The following is a 27700-nucleotide window of genomic DNA, read 5'->3' as shown; positions in this document are numbered from 1 at the left end:
TTGGTCATCACTTTATAGGACTAGTGCAGTGGCTTTTACCAAGGATTGTGAAAGAAACTCAGAAGCTCCAAAATGCAACTCTCAAGTTTTCTGTGTGGGGCAGACCAATTAGAGCATATAACACTCACTCTCTGCATGGGCTGCCAATCCTCTAGTGGATAAAATTCAAGGTACTTAACATTATCTACAAAAACTCATTGTCAAGACTCAGGTTACTTTAGCAGAAGTTCATCTCCTAAAGAAATATGCCCATATGTGAACCTGGATATTTTTAGAAAGAGCTAAAAGAAAATTCTGCCTTTCAAAAGTGATTTTTTAAGACCAAGTTGTAGATTTTCTCCAGATCACTACTCTTTTGGGTTATGTGTGAAGAAAGGAAACCCACATGCAAGTTGTGAGGAATATATTTTCCTTTAAAAGAAAGTTTGCGTATACCATTAAATTAATTATTTTTACATGCCTAGGTAGTGAAAGAACAAAAGCAAGCAGTAGTAATCTGTTCCTGATGCTACTTGATCACCAGGGGGCAGTGTTTCTTTACGATTATATTTTGTTGCAGGTTTACTATTAGCGAGGTTACCATGCAATGTTGAAACCCGAAGCAAATTTGCTAAAGAATCTAAGGAACTTAGTTTTCAGACAGGTGAAAATTAGAGTTATTCTGATAAACTTGCTTAAGCTAATATTCCTATGACAAAATCATCATCATCTTCACCAACAGTCTGATCTTAAAATAGAATGAAACACACATTTAAAAAAGCCTGCTCTCAAAGTGTTGTAAGCCATTTTCTTCTTTAGAAATAACAGCATTGCTTTCTTGTTGTTGTCAAACTATATGCAACGCCCAAGTGTTTAAAATTGGTTTTTTTTTTGACCTACACAAGGTTTTTAAAACAATATATGTACCTTCTTCATCTTCCCACTCTAGATCTAGTGAAGTGCTGTCATCATTTCCACTTGTTGATTTTGTTTTGGTCATTAAGTCACAGCTGCTCTCCGTGTTTGGTGTCAAAATGGTAGCATCAGATGAAAGTCCTACATCAAGAAGGTATTTAATTCACATACATACTGGGGTCCAAGATTTAATAGGCAAAACTACCACATATCCACAGTAACTTTTACTTAGAATCTAAGTGTCTTGCAAACCAACTAAAATTAAGCCTCAGCATCACTATTTAAGGAATTACTTCATCCACCAATTTAATTAAATGTATCCTCCTTTGGGAGAGCATACAGCAGCTTTTTAGCAGTGCACAACATTAAACAATTAAGGTAGGACAGTGAAGAATACTGTATCCAATTAAAACTACACAGGGAATTAGATACAGAATGCAATTACCCAAGTTGGAATCTGGCCAGTGTTAACACAAGGACTTTAAGAGTTCTCCGAGATCCTTAATTACAAGAAGCTAGATACTCTTTTACATCTGAGATTGTCCTACCAACAATGCAGGGCCCATTATTAAGATATCAGGATACTGAACTGATTCAAGAGTGAAAGTACCATCCACACAACAATGGCTTTCAACCTTTTTTTCATTTGCAGACCCTTGCAAAATTTCCATTGGATGTGTAGACCCCTTTGGGAATCTTCAACATAGTCTGCAGGAGTCCGCAGACCACAGGTTGAAAACCACTGATATACAGCAACTTCTCTTGCAACATCTAGGTTTTCTCTGGATGTCTCTATGGGATGTTGCAGCAGTGCCTGGAAAAATCCTGGATAGCCATAGAAATCAGCCTGAGGAGTTCAGTTCAGGTGCTAGTTCAAAAATGATATTTTTTTATTAGAGGAAACAACTTTGAATGCTGGGTACAGAACAGGCACATGTCTGAAGCCTATATGAAGTACATCTCCAGATGTTTCCACGGCTCAAAAATCCAAGAGGAACAGATGTTCCTTCTTTGTCTTATACAGAAGCATAAACCCAAATGTGGGAAACCAAGGAGATTTTTCTTTGGAGAAGGATATTCAACACAATTTGCTCCAGTTATTTACAGAACATCGAATTTAAAAATGCATATTGAAAACCACTTACTATTACTTCGAAAAGCTTCATATTGGAGTTTTGTATTTCTCAAATAAGAATCAAAATCTTCCTCTGCCACTGAACTGTAAAAACAATGTATTTTGCTTATTACATCCAGAGGGATTAGTGTAAAGCCTAGCATTTATAGTTTTCTAGCATATTTATAGGTTCAGTATTTTAAAGTCAGTAGGTTTTCCTATTTCACTCTTTATGGCAATCCACAGAGCATTGTGCATGGCACCTTCTCGTTAACCTTAAGTAATCATAACTGCTCACACGGCTTCAGCTACTATCTTTATGCAGATGACTTGCAAAATTACATGTCCACTCCACATTTGTCTCTTTCATTCCAATCCTGCAACTCTGCTCTCTAACATCTCCTTTGGGTAACTTGTAGGTAACTTAACATGACCAAAACTAAACTTCCTTAACCTTCCTCTCAAATCTGCTCCTTTTCCCTCATTTTCTGTCACCTTTGACAATACCACATTCATCTCGGTCACTCAGACCCATAACTTGGGAATTTATCTTTGATTCCTCTCTCATGTGCCCTATACATCCAGTATCCAAATCCTCATTTTCTTCCTTCACGGTGTTTCCAAAAACTGGTCTCTCTCTCCTTGCATCTTCACAGCTAAAACTCTAGTTCAGACCCTCTTCATCTTTCATTGTAATTACTGCAACCTCCTTCTCTCTGGTCTCCCTAACAAGTGTATCATTCCCTCGGATCCACTCAAAACGTGGCTGCTTGGCTCACTTTCTTTGCACACTTGCTCCCAATATTAGTTGTTTCTTTGATTCTCACAAATGCTGCTCTCCCCATACTAGTGTTGGTGAAAATAAACTCATGAATTTTATTAACAATATGTTTTGCGACAGCATAGAGCACAAAGCTCTGATACAATTCAATTACATGTTTGATTAACACATTTATAATGCAGATTTCAAACTTGAATAATGAAAGACATTAGATGAAGGGGATAACTCGGATAACTCTGAACTGGAAAAGAATTTTATATGAATTATTCCAGTAACACCAGAGAATGGCTATAAGAATGCAATCTATTCTTGCTACATGGAGTATAAGTAGAATGATGAGATGCAAGAATGGCTACTTCTTAGCGGTGGGGGAAAACAAAATTTTCAGAATGAAAACACCCCTCACTTGGAACAGCCAGATATCTTGAAGCTCTGGAGAAAAGCACAAATGATATATTTGGGGGAAGATGGGAAAGAGGACACATCCTCAGATCATGAAAACCCTCTCTCTCTACCAGTCATTAATAAAAAAATATAGCATTTTGTTTCACATCTTACCTTTGATATTCTCTATTATTAGCTGTTTGTGCTCGCTGCATAATCCTCTGTAGTCTATGTTGCTACCAAACAAAGTGTAAGTTGTCATATATCAGGAAGTTTTCAAGAATCACTCAGTACAAAGTAACAGACTTAATACCCTTCATATCATATTTTAAAAAATTAAAACAAGTTTCAATCTCCCTGGGGTCAATTACCTCCCTGTTGGGAGGCCTAAAAAGGCTATCCCCCAGTTCCCTCCAATTCAGAGCTGCCACAATATCAGCTAAGAAAGAAATAGGACTTTGATATATTTATCTATTAATACAGATCCTAAAACAAGCGAAGTGTTTCTCAGACACAAATAACCTTTTCTTCCCAATCTCAGAGGAGGTGTATATTCTCTCCACAGCATTACCATTCCATTCTGATTGGAAGGGCAAGAGCCTTCTTCATTTTAACCCATTTTGTCACAAAAAATGTGACGAAGAGGCCCCATCCTACTTGCAAACATGAAAATAGGAATGGTTATTCACCATAGCATCTTTCCCTCTCAGTTATTCTTATCTCAGCATAGTGCTTTCTAAAAGCAGTTCAGATATGAGTATTTGGATGTTTTATTGCGCCCTTAGTATGTGATCAATAGAAAACACCTTTAATCTGACCTATCAAGAAAATCTACTTTTAAAGAACTAATTTTATTTCCTTACAGTACCTCAGCACAAAGGAATATTGCCACATATCTTTATACATCAGGATAAAATGTTTGATTTGCATGAACAAAAGTTTTACTATTTTGATGTGACTAACATTTATTGGTGCCTCTAAATTCTGCAGTTTAAAGCCTTCTTTGTATCCTTATGTGTAAGAAGATTGAGAATATGAGATACAACCTAATAATAGGATTCCTTTTATAGCCTCAAGCTGTATATGTTATGGTCATAGGGTTTCACTCATTTTTGAACAGTTTTGTTTTTCTAACATCTTCTTTCCCACAACCCAGAGATAAAAATTTGGGGATAAAAATTTAAGGCCAGCCAGGTACCAGATGATCAGTTTCATAATGGATTTAATTAAATGAATCTGTGAAACTTCACTTTGACTACACAGAAAGCTGAAATGAAATGAACAAGTTTTATTTTTAGTAGTTAGAGCCCACATGGGTAGCTAATATATTTTCTCAGGCATATAAAGGAGAGAAAAAGGGCAAAAGAAAAGTGAGAGTAAGTAAAATGAAAAATTAATTCAAGCACTTTAACATGGCTGTAGCAGAGTTCCTTCCTGAGGGTTGAATGGATGTAGTGAAACATTATATTTAATACAATACTCAAGATGACAATGCCTTTTCTTGGCACAAAAGCATTTTCCCACTGTGGAGTATTCTGTGGAAAGTATTACTGTGGAAAGTAATGTATTAGCACAACTAGATTTTGAATTTAGTCAGGAACTGGGAAGTTACAGAGAAAGCAGAGTGCATCCCTTGTGGCAACTTGGTGGCTGAGAGAAGGTGGATAAGAGGAAGTAAATTATCAGACCTCTGACAATAACACATTTTAACCAAAGTTGGATGTTTGATTTCTGTTGTATGAAGCAGATCCATCTTTAAATTTATTTTATAAATTAGAGGGTAAGTTCCAGGATACGTAAGTATTTCAAAATTATTGTTTTGTTTACACAGAGCTTGATTATGTCACCTGTACTCACATTTAGTATCTTAGCTTGTATTTCTGTTGGAAACAAATGAACTACAGTATATATAACTTAACACAAGCAACAGTGGTCGAATCAGGTTCATATGTTGCCGTATTTCCAATGATTCACCTGGTGCTTGTTGATTTAGTAGACTGATGCCTGACCCAAGCATGCAGTTTCAGGCAGACAGATTGTGAATTTTATATAACTGAATTCTAGTTTATCTTTTATGTCAAAACTTGAAGTCATATCCTTGACATGTGCCTCTGAGGATGGTTAAAACAAGATTAGAACTGTACTGTTTCCTTCTAATTTTAGCCAAGTGATTTTTTTTTTTTTTAAGTAAAAATATAAAGATTTCCTCCCCATCTCCATTCCCTGTTGATTTATGTCATTCAAACCCTACAAGCAAGGTAGTCTGTTTAAGAACAAAAAGGGGCATTATAGATGTCCTAGGACCTCGATAAGAAAGACCAGTTTTAAGAACAGAAAAGATTAAGAGGGCATTTTGTAGGGTTCCTCCCAAAAAACTTTTACAATCTGGTGATAAAACAAATTACTGCTGATGACTTTACACGGACAAAGATAAAGAGAATGAAAAAAGAAGGTGAGGGGGGGAAAAAAAAGCCATTGAGAAAGAATACAGAACACAGTAAAAGGAAAGAAAGAGAAGAGAAATACAGAGTGGAAAGGCATCTCAAAACTATTTGGGAACATTTAACACTGGAAGAAAACTAAATCTTGTCTTTGCCCTACAGTGTCCCCCCACACTGTGAGCTGACTATGATGGTCACATCAGACTCTTCCTTCTTTTAGTGAACTGCTCCATTAACTTTTCAATTAGAAAAGGTAGAATAGTAGTTAGTCCTAAAATGGACTCCCACCTAATGTATTATTGACTGCAGAGATTAATTTTACATGAGTTTTACTTTCTTCAGTGAGTCTACCCAGAGGCTTTTAAAACTGTCTGCAATTAACATGTACAGTGCATCTGGGAGGTTTTTTTCTCTTGGACATTCTGTAACCACTGCCACAAATGGCATTTAAATGGATGATGAAAAAAGTCAGATGTACAGTTCTAGGTGTTCTTTTAAAATTGCAGACACTTCATATAATTAGAAAATGTATATCTATCTTCTAGTTAATGAATTGAGATGAAAAATATTAAGTGTACTAACAATTCTGGGTTAAAATTCAGTATGATTTTTATCATCATATAACCACACTTGCATGAAGAAGTCAAAGTGGTAAGTATCCCAGAAGACAGACCAGCAACTGTCTACTGGATAAACAGAAAACAAAAAGCACTTTTTTTTTTTTTTTTAAAACATGCGGGCTAAGTGTTATCTGCTGACCCCAATCTCAATAGCAACAGGCATTAGGCATTTAACATTGCTACTATTCATAGGCACAGATGTTTTATGCAACACATGCACTACTCTGCTACAAAAATACTTGATACTCGACTTCAGGGACTATGCATGAAAATAGACACTGCTATAAACCAAGCTGCAGCTCAGAAATTACTTCTGAGAAAATAAATGAAACTACGATAGTCTGTGTACACAAAAAAATGGAACAGAAGCTCTGATATGTACTGGGGTCTTTTTCCCCTCACCTCCAAGAGCTTTTTCTGCTTTGCTGCCCTGGCTGCTTCACGCTGTGCAGCATATAAAGCCTCTTCTTCTATTCTTAACTTCTCCTCTTGTAAGGCTAACTGTATATGAACAAAATAATAAGGGTTAACAAAAGCAGAACCTATCTATCTTCCTATGAACAAAAACATAAATTTACTAAATTAAAAGAAAAAAGTTACCCATAAAAAGACAAACAAAAAGCAAATTTTATCACGAAAAGTAGTCAGAAACCATTTTCTTGCTCATTATATGCAAAGTATTTCAAGTTTGCTAGTTTCTTCTTTCAAACTATGAATGAAATTGAATCAGACATATATTACCCTATTAAATAAAGATTGCTACTGGGAAAGTAGTGAGCTGTTTTAAATACGTAGGTGTGTTTATGGAGGACCATATACAGTAAATTAAAAAACTAGCTTTAAACAGGAGATGCATTTGTATTACATTTAAAGATGTGTTTACCTGGAAGTGATCATTAATTTCCATGTTATATCCTACTGATTGTTAATGGGATATGATGTTAAAAGCAGAGATGAAGAATTAGGTTCTTTCATTTAAAAAAAAAAAAAAAGTTTTCGCCTGCACCCCATTAAAAAGCTGAATAAAATACTTAGCACATTTTTCCTTTCCAAAGAAAAAAGCTGGCATAGTTAGAATGTAAACAGATCTCTATCGAGGACTGTCACTCTTATTTATTATATTTGCCATTTAATTAAGCAATAAAAGAGTTCAACAATCTTCTTTGATACAAATTTACTTGCACAGCTACAATATCTGGCCGATTAGAAATCCTGTTTACCAATAATTGCAAGAACAAAAGTTTTAATTCGTGGCAAGAAAAATCAGTTTTGTTTGATTTTTAGGTAGGCCATTCTTTGTAATCATAAAACTACCCAAATCATATTAACCATCACAACTATTTACCTCTGACTGAAGTTTCGTATCAAATGCTCTCTGCTTTTCAGCAATGGAATCATAATGCCTCTCTCTCAGATCAGCAATTTCTTCCTCCGTCAGAGGTCTGAAAGGGGGAGAAAAAACAATGGCACTCTTTAGTTCATTATTAGTTAGAGATTTAGAACCATTTAGTAGTCTTGTCTTATTAGAAGTACACTAATGAAGGAAAGAAGGAAGCAGTTAATTTATAATTCCGAATTGTTCAGCCAACCTTCTGATCTGAAGTTCTAACTTGATTGGACCCTTATCCAAACACAGGAGCAAGTTTTGAGAGTACAATTTGTATCTAAAACATAAGGTTTAAAGTTGCAGGGCTTACCTAACAGTTAATGCATAGCAAACTGGGGTGTAAATCTACCCAATATTAGCATGCCATGCACTAACTGTCATGTGGACCTTGCTACCAGGCATTAAAACTTTCCTAATGGGAGTACAGTAGAACCTCAGAGTTACAAACACCTTGGGAATAGTAGTTGTTCGTAACGCCGAAATGTCTGTGTGAACAAAATGTTATGGCTGTTCTTTCAAAAGTTAACAACTCAACACTGATTTAATACAGCTTTGAAACTTTATTGTGGGAAGAAAATGCTGCTTTTAACCATCTTAATTTAAATGAAACAAGCATAGAAAGAGTTTCCTTACCTTGTCAATTTTTTTTTAAAAAAACTTTCCCATTATTTTTTTTAGTAGTTAAACACAATACTGTACTGTATTTGCTTTTTTTGGGTCTCTGCTGCTGTCTGATTGAGTACTTCTGGTTCAAAATGGGGTATGTGGTTGACCAGTCAGTTCATAACTCTGAGGTTCTCCTGTAGAAAGCACACTAGGAAACTTTTAGACTGTGGTAACTGAGTCCACACAGACAGTTAATGCACAGCTTGTCGTGCATTAACTGTTCATTGCACAAGCCATCAGTGCATTGAAGACAACTCATTCTATTTCCTCTTTTCCCCAACACCAGCACTACTATTTCTACATAAACAGATATATTCCCCTCACCCCCCAAAGATATATTTTGTAAAAGGCAACGTAATATTAAAGTGTATTTAAATGAAATCCCATTCCCCCAAAAAGAAGAGTTCACACTTTACAAAAATTATGCTCCTTTTAAAAATAAGGTTAAAAAGCCTCTAAATTAAGATTTAAAGATTCCAGCTAATTTCTCAGTGCTTTATAATCTTTCACTCATTGCTGTCCCATCCTTTTTTATACATTTAATTGTGTCTCCTTTTCCTAATCTGTTATAGAAATATTGGACATTTTTCTGATTACACATTTAATACATAGTAAAGATTTCAAAAGGAAAGTAGTCCCAGGGTAACTCTGAAATTATGTCAGAGTTCAAAATAGTCTCTCAGATCAAATTGTTGGAGGAGCAGAATAATATTTTTATTAAGAGAACTGGAATGGAGGATCTGTTTCATGTTATGAATCGTTGATTATACAGTGTCCTAGAATTACGTAACCATATGTGAACCTTGTATTATGTAGCAACTAAGCAACATCCACAGTGAAACAGTTCCTGCTCCTGAAGACAAGTTGTTGTGCCAACATGGAGTCCGTTGAAGTTGCAGGATATAGGCCTAATATTGCAGGATATATTAATGATATAGCATATTGGATATGAATGCCTGGAATAGGAAGATTTTATAATTATAGTAATTTGTTATTTTGACCTTTGTATAGATTCTTGCAAATTTTAGGGGACCAAGTTAAGATTGAGTGAATGGTATGAGCTTGCAGGATTAAGCAGTGGAAAATTGACTGGAAACGTGTTCATTTCCAGATTTTTCCCCACAACTGGTGGAATTTTTCTCAAGAAAGTAATTTATGTGGGACAGTAGAAGAGGAAATACTTTTTAAAAAACTGACCCAAGTACAAAAGCCAAAGCTACAGGTTTAAAAAGGCAAGATATTCTAGAAAGTCAGGTAAAGGAAATGCAAACAAAGCTTCTGCACTGTTTTATCTCTGTATGCCCAAATACAGGCTACTTGTTTTAATATTTACACCAGTAGTTTAAATAAAGTAAATGTTTAATAACCTCAAACATCAGCAATCTTGCTATATATTATACAGATCCATCTTTAGTTAATTTACTAACATGCAATTATGTTTAAAAATATTTTTATGCATAATCACTGAAACATACTTTTAGAAAATATCTACATAGTGAACAAAGTTGAATAACTGTAAGGAAAACAAAAAAGCCAAGTGTCATAGCCTTTTAAAGAACTTGAAACTTTTAAAACAGAGGTTTCCAATCTTTTCTCATTGCATACCCTCTTTCCTTCTCATCACTGATAATTTGTGTGTTCTTCTTAACACTACCTGTCTTTAGCCTTTTGTCCATATTTTGCATACCCCTACCACAGAGTTTGGGACCTCTCTGTTTTAAAATTTAAAAGGATACTTCAAGATATTTAAGATTTTTCTGTTCTAGACTACTGAAAAAAATTGTTACTTTATTCTGATTTATTTGAAATCCTTCTATTGACTCAGATGCCAACCTTGCTTTGAGATTTTTAGGGATGTTCATGAAAAAAATTGAGGTTGCTTGAATTAGCAGTCAGTGCCAAAGGTGCAAAGCCAAATATAGGTAGAAGGTCTAGGGGAATGCTTTGAATGCTTGCGGTTAATTTTAGGTGCACTTCTGTGCATCTCAGAGTAACAGGGACCTCCCACTTCCAGAACTGGCAGCTTTCCCTCTCTAGTGCTCCAGTAATCAGTCCAGTACCTCTCCTACCCCCCTCCACAAAGCCAGGACCACTCTGCCACCCTCCTTGTTGCATTCTTGACCCCCACCCTCAAGCATGAAGAAGGGGAGGATCAGCCCTGGGAAAGCTGTCAAGGGCCCTTAATAACCTTGGCCAGATTTGGGTCTGGACCTCCTTCCTGGAATGATCCTCCTCCTCCTACAATGCATTCCCTCTTTGTCCTCCGCTGTCACTGCTTTTCCCTGTCCCTCCAGCTTTTCCTCTCCCATAGGCTGTGCAGTGAGGGTCTGATAGCAGGCAAGTTATGGTGACAATCAGTGGAGTTTGGGGCACTGGATTCAATACCCAAGCCACAGGCTGCCATAATTTCACAGAGCACTCTAAGGGTACAGCTGGCACAGGTGTGGATGACCCAGGTCAGCTGACTTAGGCTTGTGAGCCTAAAAATTGCTGTGTAGACATTTGGGTCAGACTGGAAACCGAGCTCTGGGATCCTCCATCCTCACCCATTCAAAATCACTGCATCTTGCTTCCTATCATCCTCACTACACAGTCTGTGCATGTGTCCCAAGGGCAGTGGAAAAGAACATCCTCCCTCCTCCCCCATGGCTGTTGTGCTGTTTCTGTGTTTGTCAGATCCAAATAGCAGTGAGTGACACAAAACTGCAAGCTTTGCACAACTAGTAGATTTAAGGTGTGGATTCATCATTTCAGAATTAAATGGAAAAATCATGTGGATTACAAAAAATTAGGGAGTTGTCATTACTGTCAACTAAGCACCATTAAAATATTTTAAGGTATATTAAAATAAAATTACCACTACAAATATTAAAATCTCATAAGTATACAGTTCTCCACTGAAGTTGGGTAATGGCTGGTGTTAGAATTTTCAAGCATCAGTTAAGTCAACGTGAGTTTTGCTGGTCATATGTAATTTGACTGACATAACTGAAATGCACATTACGTAAGCTACTACAAAAAGCTCTCGAAACGTGGAGTCTTACCTCCGACTGCTTCCTGGGCTTTCTCCCTGTTAAATTATAAATAAAATTAAAGTAATTAAGATAATCCAATTACCTATTTCTTAAAATACAAACTAACCAATCTACATTAAAAACCCAAACTTCCCCTATACAAGTTATAAGAACAGAAGCAATACCCAAATGTAATTAGAGCTCTTATAGCTGGGCATCTTTATAACAAGATAAACAAATCCCAAATAAAAATCATATACAGTAAGGACACAAATTTTTCATTACTAAATTAAAATAACTAAGTTTCCAACGGACCCAATTATAATCTAGGACACCAGTTTAAATACAGGCTAGGAAGGTCTGATTTTAAATAACTACTGTTCACCATCTTGTTTCAGATACATTTTTATTTCACACATCCATCTGTGTTGTTACACTTACAGTAGAAACTCAGACTTATGATCACCTTGGGAATGGAGGTTGTTTGTAACTGAACAAAACATTATGGTGCTTCTTTCAAAAGTTTACAACTGAACACTGTCTTAATACAGCTTTGAAACTTTACTATGCAGAAAAAAAATGCTGCTTTCCCTTTATTTTTTTAGTAGTTTATATTTAAACACAGTACTGTACTGGTTTTGCTGCTTTTTATTTGGTCTTTGCTGCTGCCTGATTGCGTACTTCTGGTTCCAAATGAGGTACGTGGTTAACTGGGCAGTTCCTAACTCTGGTGTTTGTAACTCTGAGGTTCTACTGTAATTTATTTGCACCAGAATTTCCTGAATGCCAACCGAATGAGCTACAAGTATCCTCTTTTTCCATCGTCTCCTTTCTAAGTTACAGGCAGCTAGACTCAGCCCATCTATATTGTGATCGAATGCTGGCACCCTGAGAAAAGAGGTTCTTTCTTGTACAGGTAGATCATGAGATAGGTCCTCCATTATGCTCTCCAGCTTGATTTGGCCATTAAAGAGCCTGCAGGATCAGGTTTTGCCCTATTCCCCACTTCCCTTTCTGCATGTTGCTGGCTATCATATGCAACTACATTGGACATGTAGAGCAGGGTGTTGGGCCATATGTTAAATGGCACAACTTATCACCACCCTTTGATCTTTATCCAGGAGTAGAACCTGGGCAACTTTGGTACTGTCCATGGATGAAGAGAGCTCTATGGCTGCTGCCTGAAAAACTTCAGATTTCTGAAGACCTCATAGTGAAGATTCCACTCTTGCTAGTCTTCCCTTAAATCAAGCTTCTCTCAGGTGTGAAGCACTGTAGTAGCTCAGGAGAGAGATTTGCTCCAGCCAAAAAAAAGTGTACAAATTTTGCCAAGTTCTAGAGGCAATTAAGAACTATTAGGTTAATTTTAGAAAGGTCTATAATTATTTTTAAAAGCTGACGAGACAAAACATTAAGCACTGCAACAAGCGGTCCACTTCCCAACTGAGAAACTGGTGAACTGTTCAGGAGAAGCCAGTGACACATACCATCAATGCTGCAGACAGGCTGTACTTTTAAAAAGCCTTTTTCTTTCTTTCTTTCTTTTTTTTAAATGTTGAGCAAGGACATTTCAAGAGCAGCAGTTACAGAACTATTTGCACTTCACAGCTGTTTGAAAGTGCTACTTTGACCTCAGCATACTTGAACTGTGCCACCTGCTTTCCATTATAAACTTACATGTCATATATTATTGCTTACGTACAGACATTTGAATCACAAAAGATGAAATGAAGAATGGACTGAAAGCAACTCCCTGTAGCATTAGTGAACTACTTTCCTGTGTTAGGCTTCAGAAATGAAGTGGGGACATTACCAGAGAGCCACTTGAAAGCGCGCATTCCTAGATGGAGCTAAAGACACTGATTCCAGAGCTTCTACCAGTTCAAGTTAGAGCTTATAGTAGTTCAGGTCCCAAACTCAGGTCCTCTATATAAAAGCAAACTGTTATTGCCAATACTGACTGATATGGGCAACATTTTTGCTTTTACAAAAGGATTACAGTTTAGCCAAGGATTCCTACTCTTTCCAGTTATGTAGGATATCCCTACAGATTGAACCTTTATCAGGTAAAAGTTTTTTCATAATTCCCATTATAATAATCCTTCACTTTCCTCTGCAGTCCCACTTCTCCTCTCCATCCAGAGGAAGGTTAGTTACTACTACCCTGAAGGAGGAAAATCAAGCCCCTGTAGGGTCTAAGAAATACCATCAACTCCTCTATGAAGAGACTAACACACAAGTGAGCTGCAGCAAGAAGTGTGAGCAAGATGTGAATTTTGGGACTACAAATACATTTTTTAGAAGTGGGTTGAATTACTGTGCACGGTACTGTGAAGCCCAAGTACTTACCTCATCACTTTCCACTAGATTCTCAAACTGCAAAGAACAACACAGAGAATACAAAGGTTACTGACGAGCACAGTCACTGTGATACAAGCACCACACTTCAATGGACACAAATACAATCAACATATTTACAACATGTTTACGTATTAGGCATATTTTGTGGAAAGTTGCTCCAATTAAAACTGAAGACAATACTATTCAATTATCAAATCCTCTAAGAATTGTGAAGAACTATTATTATTTTTGGAGTGTGGCCAGCTTCCCTACCAACACTGCTTGTGAGTTATTTTCTTCTACACAGAATGTAATGTTTAAGAGGGTAAGAATTAGGATTAAAGAGTTTTGTTGCATTTCATTGCATTTGATATTATACAGTGCCCTGAACAATTCTGTTGGGAGAGTAAATTATGGTTTTATTAGTTACTGATTGATTAATTCTCTAAGGCTCATGTATTCTGATATGAATAAGAGCTGTAAAACTATCAATTATAAATACTATGGACACAAAAGTACCGCATATTGGTATAAAAGTACACCAGAGCCAAAAGCTGTAGTGCAAGCTACCTCCATCTAAAATATTAAAACAAATGAAATTCATGACATGTTTTCCAAAAAATATTCATAAGGCGAAAATAATTAAGTTATTTTAATTTATAAAAACAAATAAATTGCCTATACAAAAACTCTAGGCACATCAGACATCTCTGAAGAAATAAACACAAGCTTTCCTCAGCCAAAGACGGAAAACTGATCCCAATTTCCCTCTCCTACAACCTGCCTCCTGAAAAGCTGGAGCATAGACGTACCTCTTCCACAGAGATCTTGATTCATCCCTTTCCATTTTGGGGATGTAAAGTAAATTCAGATGGAATAATTAGTTACTTGAAACAGAAAACAGGACTCTAAGCAAGACTACTTTGCATATCAAGGAATGATAATAAAAACATCAGGATGCTTTATGAAGGAATCTAAGATTACTTCAAAATATATGTAGCCTTATAAACTGCACAAGCCACTGCAGTAAGTTGAACTATCACAAAAATCAAAATAAAACTAACAGAAGCCACCCAACATTGCTTCCTACAGCAGCTACAGTGGAGTCAATCTACTTGCATTGGTGGGCAGCACAGCCTACAGGGTTCCGATAAAGTACAGAATAATTACTATATATGGGCATCTGAAGGGAAAAACTGGTCTAAGCCATCTAGGAGGTTAGGAAAAGGACAGAACCTTCTTTCTACTATCAGTCTGCTGCTGCAGGGAACAGTCTCACAATGGCAGATTTATGCTGCAGAAGGTGAGATTTTTATGTCCACATAAAATTTATGTCCACATAACCTTTGGTTTACCTGACTGACAACCAAGTAAGTTAGTAATTGTAGCCACTACAAATTTCTCCCCAACGACAAGCTCCACGTCTCAGGAAAGGGCTGTCCTCAAGCTCTCGGGACCAGGGCATGTGTGCTATATTGACAACACACTCAACCCCATTATTCCCATGAGCCTGACAGGTTAGGCAAGGGACAGACGCTGCCCTAGCAAATAGGATAGTCTTTGACAGTGCAACTATAGAGATACTTCCTTGCTTGAAAGTCGGGATTTTCCTGTCAATACAAGAGTAGGCTCTTCAGTTATTGGATCTTGGGAGATCAGATTCTGTGATCCAGCAGTCAAAAAGCTAAATTAGGATGCATTTACAATGGCAAAAATGTGATACATTTCACTCCTAGTAAAGCAGTGGAAGAAGTGGTAGTATAGACAGGATTTGAGAATTTTTGTTACTGTCTTATCTGCTACTAGATAGGGCCTAGAAAAATAGTACTTTGATTCTTATATGCATTAAAGGTTAGAATACTGGCATGTCTAAGTCTTCCTACCTGATCAACAGATGTGGCTGGACAATTACTATTTCATGGTTCACTTATTGCTTTAATCTGGTATAGCGTTAAGAGGTTCCAATTTGTGCAAACCATGACAAGTGTCAGAAAGACTGGTTGGGGTGTAACTTTTAAAAAAAGTTTCAAGGCTTAGGGAAAAAAATTACTTACCTCTATAGTGAAGTGTTCTCCAGTTGAACATGTTCTAAAATACTTTGATCTAGAAAATAAACCCATAATTTCATTGCAGGGTAGTAGTTTTACAGTTAAAATATTCTAAAAATGTTATTTATGACAGAATGAAATCAGGTCTGATATATTACATTAGTACCATTTTAATTGCAAAAATTAGAAGCAGTTGAAGAGCAAATTACTTCAAAAGCCATTTCTGAGTTAATTTTAATGTAAAGACTTAAGCCAATTTATCACCTTCAATTATTAATAGAGAATCATATTAACCTATGCACTACATTACAAGGGAGACAAAATGGAGTATGAAAAATACTTGTGTCTGAGGATGTAAAAATATTTTTTATACTGGAAGGAAGGTATAAAAAAAATTACTCCTTCACTGGAAAAAGTTTATTTATCAGGATACTAATCACTTTGCATTTGCTTCCATTGAGCATTTTTATTTCTGAACTGTGTTAACCAGTTCCAGCACATTTTACCTACTTCCCTCAAGACAGATCATTCTGGCCAGCCTCTGAAAAATTCATCGCTCACAGTATGACTTATTACTCCTGCTGGCAGTCTTTTAAGTAACAAATGCCAGTTTGGAGAGTGTCATTCTTTTGACAGTTTACTGATGTAACTGGGGGGCTAACCTTTTATATCTCTTGTTTCTGCAGAAAGATTACTGATTTTTCCAAAAAAAAAATCAAAAAAAATCAAGAAACAAGAAGATAAATCAGCACCATCTGACCTGCCAGTTATCCATGGATCAGTTTGGGAACCAAATTACATTTTTGGCAGTGGGTGGTTGGGGCATAGCAACTAGAGATCCAAGCCTTTTATTTGATTCACTGACTGACTGAAGTACATCTTAAGGAGCTTCTCCACGCCAAAGTAATGAGTCAGGTGAGTATAATATGAAGTTTACCCAAGGCTTTCAAACAAGCCTTTTATTTTCCCCAGGCTATCACCCCTTAAGTCAGACTCTAGGTTCTCAAATAGCAGACCATTGCTGATTTAGGTAGAGTTGTATTTATATATTATAATTTCTAGCACAGGAGTAAATAAAAGCTACGGTTCTGTCCAGAAACAAAGTCAGGGCAAGCCAACTGTTACTGCTATTACTCATTGTTGGAGGAACTTTTCTAGACCTTCAGCTCCCAAAATGTTGAAAAGAACAGACTATATGTTGAAGCCTTGAACTCCACATAACCATTTAACCCTCTCTCTCTCTCTCTCTCTCTCTCTCTCTTTTTTTTAAAAAGATGAAAACTTTTATTGACATCTTTGACAGAATAACAGAAGTTTATGATCTTGGTCTTTCCTTCTTGCCTTTGTACAAGGCTAAGAGGGAAACATTGGCTACTTTGACAACCTTGAAGCGAACTCCACTCTTAAAAGGCAGATTCCTCAGCCAAGTATCAGCAACACAGTTGTCACACTGGCCAAACTGAAGGCAGAATATTGAAGAAAAAGAAATTAATTAAACGTTAACACTTAAATGAAGACTGGTATTAGGATGAAACAGATATAAGAGGCCAAGATACAACACACTGATGAATTTCCTGTGGGAGCTCCATTGACAATGGAGAAAGAAAGGTACAGACTTTGGAGTATTAGGTATGAAATAGATGGTGTTTACCAATATATCACAACCACCTTTCCTGAAACTGCACAAGTCAAAAAATGAAGAACTGCTCTGACTATATTACATGCCTCCATCAGGGTTTGCATTTAGAAATCAATGGGTCCTAAGTTACTTCAATGACTTTGAAAATCCTTATATGCCTAACTTCAGCCTTCTATTTTTGAAATTTTTGGCTTGTGTGTTTTAAAAAGTTCACATTAATTTAATATTGAAGTCTAAATAACTTTTCATAGTTAACATGGAAGTAATTTTGTTTTCAAGTAAAAGATTTTATGCCACTAAGTTTTTTGGTTTTTTTTAAAATAAAAAATACAATTTTTGCCCGGATACGATAAACACACATGCACATGGTTAACTTTATGCACAAGCAGGCTGATCGAAGCCAGTGAGACTATTCACGTGTGTAGTAATGTACCTGAAGTGTTTCCAGAATCAGGGCCTTAATTTTCAATATTGATTTCTGCAGATACCAATTTTGCAAAATTAAAGAAAGATATCCTACACACAATGGCATTTAAAAAACTGCATTTATGACTCAGTTCATTATTATTTAGTTTGTTATAAGGTTTAATCTAAAGTTGCAATAAGACAAATTTCCAAACGAGTTTTAAAAAGCCTCAGATGCATTTAAATGATTTTTGTGTGTAAAAGCTATCAGGCAATTTAAGTTGTTCCCCCATGTTGCTTTCATTTTCAGCTCAGAATAGCATAATATTGAAAAACGATCTCCAGAATGCAGATCGAGAATGGATAAAAAGCAACACAAGAGGCATCTTATACCACCTGGTTCTGCTGCTGACTTTTATGTGCAGAAATGATAACTGTGGGCCTGATCCTTTGGAGAACTGAATGCACTGAAATCACACTAAGGTTATGGAAGACATGAGGGCACTGGGCACCTTTCAGGGTAGGGCCCAGAGTGAAAAAGGAAGAAGTGGGATAAATGTTACTTTCATCACCTCTCACTAGTTGTATCAAAGACAGCTGAAATAAAAGAAAAGATTAGTACATCATTAGTGTGCATATGTATATTATGTTCTGATATTCCATATTTAAACGCTGATAAGTTTATTTTCTTGAAGGAACTTTTAAGAGAAAAGGCATGTGAATGTGTGTTGCTTCACTTCTCCATCTCTTGCAGTTCATAATAAGAACATTACAGAAATCATGACCTTTTGACATAACGGGTTAGCCAATTAAACTTTAAAGTTGATAGATCTAGAGAAGAATGACAAAATATTGTATGTGAAGAAGAGACATACAGCATTCATGTTTACACCTCCATGGAAGGAGTAAATAAGCTAAATAAAATGCTGGGGGATTTTTATGTTAAAATTTTGTTAATAAAATTAGATATGCCAGAACATGGACTTCTCCCAGTGAAGTCATTATCATTACTTTCAATGGTAGCAGCAACAGATCCCATGAGCATGGACCTAAGTACATTAACTGTATGGTTTGGAACCTGGGATTTCTGCCCATTTTATCAGTAAAATTCAATTTACAAGGCATTTACTACAGAGATTTTCAGAATTCCTTAACCCTCTCAACTAATACCATAATATTCTCTCCCCCTCCCCCTTCTGTGAAACATCTACAAGATTCACAACCACCAGTACAATAAAGTGATACTGGCAAACAAATAGATCAATCTGTACTTGCTAGTTAGCCAGATATGCATGTGTAAAGGAATAAATCGATCCCTCCATGTAAAGTGGCAACTGCAATATTTAAAATAAGCCATCGGGCAACACATGAAAGCAAATCCTCAGAAATTCAGAAGTCTATTTTCCTTACTATTTTATTTTTTTAAACTCCTCATTTGCTAATTTTCTCAAGCCCCTCACTTCTGGCAATAAGCAGCTAAAAGCTTGGCGCAACCTTACAAAGTCATTTTTCAGATTACCTCACAGACCGATCAGTCATGTGCACTGTACTCTAGCAGTCAAGCTACTCCACTAAATATACCAGAGCAGAGCCAGGTCTGAACTCACTTGGGTGGTACCAGCAAGTACACAGTAACCACAGAGTTGACTCAAGCTTCAGCTTAGAGGGCAATATCCTTCAAAATACTCATGTAAGATTTGTGCCAGACTTATTGGAGTCTCCTAGAGATGCCTCTAGGAATGAGTGGAAGCATTTTCTATGTTTCTTTAGTGCTCAGAATGAAATATCTGACATTTGTGGACATCACAACAGATTCAGACAACCAATACTACAAACATGGTTGTTAATTTTCAACTTTGTTCTGCCATGCCTACAGTTGAAGCCACTGAATGACCCTTCATTTCATGCCATAGCTAAAATAAACCAAAGTAAATAGGTACCAGTTTATCAAGAGAAGTATTTGCCCAATAGCCAAACAAGTTGCTGAGTCATAAAATAGACTGTAAGGTCCTGAGGCACCCAATAAATTTAGGCATTGAAGCCCTTAGACTCAGGCAATAATGTGCTGAAAACATAATGAACAGGGGGTTAGAACACAGGAAAAAAGTTGCTGATCACCAAGACTTAAGGGACAAGCTCTGAAATACCAAGGCAAAATGAGTGCCAGAACAGAGACAAGCACTATAAAGACAAAAACAAAAGTCAGTGCCTGTGTGTTAGAATTCTAAGTTGATACTCTCTCTCTGGACACTGATAAATTACCTTTACCAGAGATTACTTTTATTCCTGGTGTCATAATTACTGTTGGAGAACAAAAGATTTACCTTGTGAAAGTACCAGAAGGCACCAACTCTCAGCAGCAAGTTTTCAATAACATTTCCTAAGGGTATGACTACACTAGATATGTAATTTGACCTGTATTAGGTCAATTTAAGGCCATCGCAGTAATTACTGTTCTGGTACATGTCCACATTACCCTTCAAGAGTTGGTGGCATGTGTCCTCACCAGGAGCATTCCCATCGACTTAAGAGGAGCAGTGTGGGGAGCTGACAGCCTGGCTGCCCCAGAGGCTCCCAGTGGGCTGCCCTGCTCCTACTGGGAAAAGCTGCCTAGTGCTTCTGGGCCCTGGAAAGCAAGATGCAGATGCTCCAGCTCCGCTCCAAGCCAAGAAATCGACAAGGCTGCACAGCCCCTAGCAGGGTCCAAAGCTGCCCAGGTTTCTTACCCTACTTCAGCTGTCCAGGGGAGCCTGGGATAGCTGGGCTCTAGCTGCCTGGCTTTCTTGTTAATTTCAAAGCTCTTGCTATGAAATTGACAAGACATTCAGCAGCCATTGTAAGGGATGCAGTGTTTACAGTGACATTGTGTTGTCCTAAATACCCTGCCTTTATGCCTTATGCCTTTTCTTGTGGAGGTGGAGTTATGATGTCAGTGTAATAGGGCACTTAAACTGGTGGGAGGAAGACTGTAGTGTAGACACTGACATAATTAGGTAACTGACCTAACTGTGTAGTGTAGACTAGCCCTAAGTAACATTAGAGTCCTAGGGCTGGTTTATATTAGAAAATAAGATTAACCCAGCTACATTGCTCAAAGGTATGAAAAACACACACCCGAATGGCGTAGTTAAACTGATCTAAATCCCTGTGTAGACAGTGCTAGGGGAGGTGGATTACCTATGCTGACTGGAGAAGCCCCCCATTGTTGTAGGTAATGTCTATCTGAAGCACAGCTGCAGTGTTTCAAGTGTAGACAAGTCCCTTGAGTCTTTCACAAGGTTTTGCTCAGACCTCAAGTTGAAACCATGGGTATCAAGTTCTCCCATTACCACTCTGAGCTGTCCGGTTCCCCCTCCTTCTAAACAAGCGAGAACTGAGAATCACAAAGTTAGGAGAGTTTTAGCAATAACTAGGTATGACAGAGGCTTCACGGATCACCGAGCTGAGGGCAGTAAGAGATGGTTTCACTCACTGGGATTCTGTCCAAGCTGGAGGCCCCACACAGCACGGCCACCCCCCAGCACTTCCTCCAAGCCATGGCACCATCTGGCACTTCACCCATCTCGCCCGCCCCTCCCCCGCTCCCGGCCCGCTCCCCAGCCAGCCCCGCCCCTCAGCAACTCCCTGTCCCTCCTGGCGTCCCGCTGCCGTCAGCGGCAATTTACCCCCAGCCCGGCCCGGCCCATCGCGGGGCGGGACGCGGCCCCAGCCATGGGACCCTTTAATTCCCCCCCATCCTCAAGGGCAGGACGGCCCGGCTCGCCCAGCGCCCTCCTCACTTCCCCACGGCGGAGCCGCCAGGCGGCTGGCAGGCCCTTCCGCCACGCCGGCTCCCGGGGATGGGCGTGCGGGACCCGGTCCCACGGTAGAATCCCTCCCCTGCCCGGGCGCAGGGCGGAGCGAGCTCGGTCCGGCGCCTCCCCGCCGCGGGGGCAGCGCAGCGACTTCTTCCGCCTTACCCGCCGCCTCGCTGGATCCGCCCAGCTTCCCTCCGCCAGAAGAGGCCGCAGCACCACTGCGCCCAGCAGTTCCCCATCGCATAGTGGGGGCAGCCCCCGGCTCCGGCCAGCCCAGCCCACCCCACGGGCAGCGGCCGTCACCGACCGTTACCAGCCGCCGCCGCCAGGAAGCAAGAAACGGCCCCTCTGCGGCGCGCGCCGCTGCGGCTCAACGGCAGCAGCAGCAGCAGCATCAACGGCCGGCGGCAAGGGGCGGCTCTGCCCAAAGAGGCGGCTACGCTCGCTGCGGAGCGGGGGGGAAGGAGCGCCGGGCCGAGGCTCCCCGGCGCGTCCAGCCCGGAACAGCCGCCCCTGCCTGCAGCAGCCGCTCGTCGGAGGGCCGCATGCGACCCACGGCGGTCCGCGGAAGGAGGTGGCAGGTGCGAGCATGCGCAGTAGGGAGGACCTTTTCCCTACGCCCCCACCTGCTCGGAGCCTCGCCTCATCCTGCGCAGGACCGACCCCTAGCGCCTCCCCCTGCCCGAGTCCCTTGGCCTGTAACTCGCCTTCAGGCCGGATCCACGCCGAGGGAGTCTCCTACTCCCCTGCCCACCTCCTCCCACCACTCCCTTAGAGCCGCTCACCTCTTTCCCCGCCTCCCTACCTGAGGCTGTACTGTCACCCCAAGCTGGGGCTGCCCACCCTGTAGGGTTATTGTGAAGCCTTCAGGAATTAAAGATTAATTTTGGTTGGACATATTCCGGGAGGTTTCATCACATGACATAATGAATTAAAAGACTTTAATTCATTATGTCATGTGATGAAACCTCCCAGAATATGTCCAACCAAAATTGGCAACCCTACACCCAAGCCTTCAACAAAGCATGAGTCAGGGCCCCACAAAAGCCATGAAAAAGGCCTAAAAAAAAGCCTAAAAAAACCTGAAATATATTTGGCATTCCTTCATGGTTTCAAGCTTTTTCTCTCTAAAACTAAGGCCAAGAACCATTTTTAAATGAAAAAAAGAGGAGCATCTCAAATGCCACATTGTGAGAGAGACACTAAAACTGTGAGACTTGACAATGCCGCTAAGGAAATAAAGATCCACTATGAAAAATGCATCTTTAAGAGACCACACCCTGGAATGTTTTATTCATAGTACAAAATAACACATAGTGAATTAACTTTCACAAGGGGTGGTCAGTCAAAACATTTGGGCTCATCCTAATTGCCAGTGGTTGGTAAACCCAGTCTAAAATGCTTCTCTGAGAGAGCCTGGGTTTCAAGCTGAAGCCTCAGCTCTACTGTGCCAGTCAGTTGCAGGTGAATGGGTGGGGGGCTGGATGAGCGCAAATGAGGGAGAGGTGGTCTTTCTGGCAGCACAGGCCTCACCTATTCAATGTTTCAGAGATCAGGACCACTAACTAGAATATGATCCAAACCTGGAAAAGAATCCAATCTATCAGAGCACTGGTGCTTTCTTTGGATTTAAGAGGCTGGCTTCCCTGTGGTGGACAGGCTGCAGCTTTTGTGTGGCCTTAGATTTTAATCTCAAGTAGAGGATACTGGAGTGGTTCAGGCTGGAGGTAATGGGCTGAGTCATCATGACTAAAGCACTGCTGCCTGGGGTGCTGTTCTCTTGCTAGGTGAAGCTGGAAGAAGGCAATCCTGCTGATGTTGTGAATAAGCAAATAGGAGGAATGAGGAATCCAACACTACCCCAAGACTATGTGCTATTTTGAGCACCAGTGGGCAAATGCCATTAATTATTTAATTACACAACAAAAATTAAAATAGTGGTGTGTTTGTCACCCTCTTCTGCACCCTTTATGTTACTTAACTTTTTAGATTCTAAGTTCTTTATGTGAGGGACCTTGTTTCTTATGCATTCACACAACACTTAGCATGATAGGGACTCAATTCTCATTAGGGCTTCTCTGCTGTGAGGCTATGATATGTGTTAGTTCTCCAGCATGCTTTCTCCTTCCCACTAGCACCACCTATATCTTTTCCAGGTTAGACTTTAACTGGCTGTCCTTCATCTATGTACTGCTAGGATGACCAGGTGTCCTGATATTAGGGATTTTGTCTTATATGCATACCAAAAACCCCAAAACCTCTGAAAATAAAAGTGTCTTGATACAGGTGAAATCTCTCGGGGAGAAACAGCAGCTGTCCATTATGATGCTCTGGCATCTGTCAGAGAGTAATAAAGAAAGCCAGTTTACTACAACACTGACAAGCCCTACAAGGTCCTGAATATAGTACAGCAACATTGTATTGGGTATGTAGCACTCTTCAAAAAGGATCATAATTTTGGAGTTTAATGTACCCCAAAACCTGCACACCCCTCACAGCATACATAATTTGAAAGCTCATTCTATTTACATTTAGATAAGGTGTGATATGGCGCTGTAAAGGGGTGCCATAAGCCTGTATGCAAGGTGAAATAATGGGACCCAAAATGAGAAAATGTCATTTTTTGCAAAGTTCCAGAAACACTGCAACATGATTATGACTATAGTTTTACTGTTTGAGTTAATTTCAACATCTTATTGTGGTATTCATGGGTCAAAGCTACCAAACGACAATATATTAAGATTTTTTTATTGGTTTTGCATGGGCAACTTTTTCCCCCAACCAGAAGTGAAGCTGTTTAGCAAATAGCAAAAAAAGAAAATATCAAGATTTTGCAATATACTAACATGGAACGTTTTCACATGGCATATTTTTAATTGTCAAAGTATTATAATCACTTCTATATTGTCAATTGAAAATTGCTGACTAGATCAGTATCACACTGAAGGCAGTGCACCATAAGCAGTATATTACATACCCATAGTTTGTACTGTATAATGGTTAGATATAAATGTATGTGAATGCCTAATGTAATGCTTCTGCAGTTATAAACTTTTGTACATACCATCTAGCTTGCCCGGTAAAAGGATTTATTTGTAATTGCCTCTGCATCCAGTAATAACCTGTGCATGCAATAATAGCCTTTGAAATATTCTAGAAACTAGCTTTTTAATTCAGTGACAGTTATGTTCAGGATGATATTAGTGTTAAAGATGACAATACACAGTTTCATACTGGGCTCCAATCAAAGTGTCTTCTAAACAAAAATGGCAATTTTGATACTAACATATAGATCTAACCTAGCACACGGCTATATACTCATAAAAAATAAAAAATGATGGAGGGGTGGGGGTGAAGCTAACAATTTATATAATGTCTATCCAAGGCTCTAGTCACTAACACCACAATTTAAATCTCAACAGCATTGAAATGATCAGCAAAAGCTCAGTCAGCTAGCCACATAAAATTCCTTTTTGCCTTTTATCAACCGCCTCAGCTTTCTCTAAAGTCCTTATCAAGGAGGGTGGTGGTGGGATTTTTTATTTTATTTTATTTTTTGCAGCATGCCTAGAAGGTCACCAATTTCACATTATCAAACCAAGTTCAAGAACCCCAGAGCCCTCTCAGCCACTCCTTCTTTTATAATGAGGGGAATCCATCTTGAATGCTACTGCTGACCACAGCTGTGGCATTCTGGCACAGGGAGAGAGGGGGTCCCTCAGGTAGGCTGTCCCAGGCCATTTAGGGTTTTCTAAGTCATAACCAATATGTTAAACTCCACCTGGAGACCAATGAGCAGCCAGTGCATGTCCCAGAGCACTGGTGTCTCATACTCCAGCAAAAAGCCTCACTTAATAAGCAAACCGCTGCATTCTGCACCATCTTCAGTCTCTAAATGGTTTTGTAATGTAGGCTCACACAGACTGCTTTGTCATAGTCTAATCTTGTGGTAACAAATTTAAGAATAATGGTGGCGATGTCTGCATCCAAAAGGAATGCAATCTCCTAAACAGCATAGATGGTAAAGAGATAATTGTGTTACTGCTGTAACATGATAATCAGATAGCAACTGTAGATCTAGAATCACCTCTACATTGTGAGCACTTCTAATTAGTGGCAGACATACTCCCTAAGTGAAAGGAATTATCACCTCTGCCATCTCCTCTGGTTGCTTTTCCCAACCCATCTTCATCTCAATCTTGTCTGGGGTTGAGCTTCATCCAGCTTGCTCTCTGTCCATGCCCCAATCTCAACTAGATAGCAGCTGAGATGCTGAATCACATCTCTGAAGTTGGTCAAAATGGAGATATACCAGCATGTGTTCTCAGCATATTGACCACACTGTATGACATGCCTGTTCACTAACTCTCCTAGCAGCCCCATACACATCAAACAGGAGGAGTGACAGAATGGTCTCTTGCCACACCCAATACTTGAGAACTCTTCAGGAAGAGGAGCAGTTGCCCACAACTATCCACTGAGATCTCTGAGGGAGAATAGAACAAAGCTGCTGAAGCCCCATCCACTTCTGCGAGGGTCTGCAAGAGAATCAGCATAGTCACTCCCATGCTAATCTCATCTGCATAGTCAATCATACTAGTAATTGTATACTTATAGGGATACAGTATTAATGGGATAGAGAAAATGGGGAAAATGCAACATTTGTTTTCAAGGGTCAACATCTCAACATGGCCCACATTTTGGAAGGTCTCCGGCCCTCATTGCATCATTGTCTGATAATTGCTTAGTAACACAGCCCTATATTAGCATGCAAAGGGCACATTTACTGCCCAGCCTCCCTCCCAATGTCATTACCACGAGCCACTTTGCCATTCTGTATGGCAGTAACACTGGGCAGAATAACTCAGCACTGGGAAAGGCGGGATTACAGGAAGTAATCTAATCAGGCATTACATGGCTGCTACTCAGTGGGAAGTACCCTTTTAGAACTGAGAGCAACTGTCTGGAAGATCAAGAGAGTGCCTGTGAGCCTACAGTCACAGATAAGGTTTTTTTGGAAGAACAGCATCTATCATTTTTTCTGATGCCCAACACCAAAAACAGCACCTGGTATTATTATTTACCACCAGGAATTAACTTTTTCAGTGCTGCAGGACATGCCAAGTAAATTCACAAATGGGCTTTTCAAATTGCGCTAAGTATATGATGTGCCAGTTACCATGTGCTCTAGCATTTCATTCATTTGCATGGCTGTTCTCTTAAGAAGCAAGTGTGGACGGTCCATTATCCGTGAACGATTAACTGGTTGCCAAGTTAGTTCTGTCAACAGTGCTGAGCAGAGACAGAAATCTAGAAAAAGAACTTGCTACCATAATGTGAGTAGTAGAAAGTGGGAGGAATAAATAAATAATGACAACTGGTCCCTTATGCTTTTTTTCCTTGATATAAGTCAGCCTTGAAGGTATATTACAGTGATTGCATACAAAAATGAGGGGGAGGAGGGGAAGAAGAGAAATAAAAATAAACCATAAATGAATTAGAAAAGATGAGACATCAAGAGAACTGTGTGATATATTTCAAAAGGGATTGTTGGAATTTATATTCATGCTGACATTTTCTATGGAATTAGCACTTAAGCAGAGCATAAACTAATCCTTTCGAGAGAATTTTACTAGTAAGTCAAAACTGACAGGCATTTGTAAATTATAACCAGTCCTCAGAAAACTGGAGAGCTAATCTCCTACAGTATGTCAGAATGAAAGCATTCAATTTGCAATAATGCCACAGTGCAACTTTATTTTGTATAGCATCACTCCTATTGTGACAGCTCCATGGCCTGTGAAGACTTCAGAACTATCATTGTCCTGATAGCTTGGCCATTCAGAACTTGACAATAACATCAGGATTAGAACTCAAAAAAGGGGAAAAACTAGCTTAGAACTTCCTGCTCCAAAAATCACAACCTCCTACCATTAGAGCCAAATAATAATGCATTAGCAGTATGGGGCCCGGGACACACAACCAAACAGATCCAATTCCATCCAGTAGGGCAGCGAAATAAATAGAGCCAGTTCAATGCAACTCCATGTTTTATGGCATAAAATACCAATACAGAGATGTATGCCAGTTGAGGAACAGAGGAATCCAAAAGGTACAGGCAAAGACATTTTCAGCTGAATGTAAGATGAGATGAAGAGCTGATTAGCAAG

The 27700-nt window shown here is 39.2% G+C and overlaps 1 protein-coding gene across 2 annotated transcripts in view; it reads right to left on the bottom strand.

Moving 5' to 3' along the window:
• The window catches only part of AP1AR (adaptor related protein complex 1 associated regulatory protein), a 28507-nt gene extending 6237 nt beyond the window's left edge, over positions 1-22270 (bottom strand). Inside the window, exons 1-9 of one of the 2 annotated variants that reach the window (XM_067568217.1) lie at positions 21693-22269; positions 15696-15744; positions 13651-13677; positions 11332-11357; positions 7580-7676; positions 6637-6735; positions 3348-3409; positions 2040-2113; positions 907-1035 (exon numbers count right to left, since the gene is read on the bottom strand). In XM_067568217.1, coding sequence (XP_067424318.1) covers positions 907-1035; positions 2040-2113; positions 3348-3409; positions 6637-6735; positions 7580-7676; positions 11332-11357; positions 13651-13677; positions 15696-15744; positions 21693-21769 — 640 coding nt within the window. In that variant the 5' untranslated portion in view covers positions 21770-22269. Of the gene's footprint in view, positions 1-906; positions 1036-2039; positions 2114-3347; positions 3410-6636; positions 6736-7579; positions 7677-11331; positions 11358-13650; positions 13678-15695; positions 15745-21692 lie in introns of both variants that reach the window. The other variant, XM_067568218.1, reaches the window with a different exon arrangement.
• Positions 22271-27700: the final 5430 nt, after the last annotated feature.

The sequence above is a fragment of the Emydura macquarii genome, unplaced genomic scaffold, assembly GCF_026122565.2.
Source record: "Emydura macquarii macquarii isolate MOO-44397 ecotype Brisbane River unplaced genomic scaffold, CSIRO-AGI_Emac_v2 contig_2863, whole genome shotgun sequence".
NCBI classification, from domain to species: Eukaryota; Metazoa; Chordata; order Testudines; family Chelidae; genus Emydura; species Emydura macquarii.
This window is presented reverse-complemented; position numbering and strand designations above follow the sequence as displayed.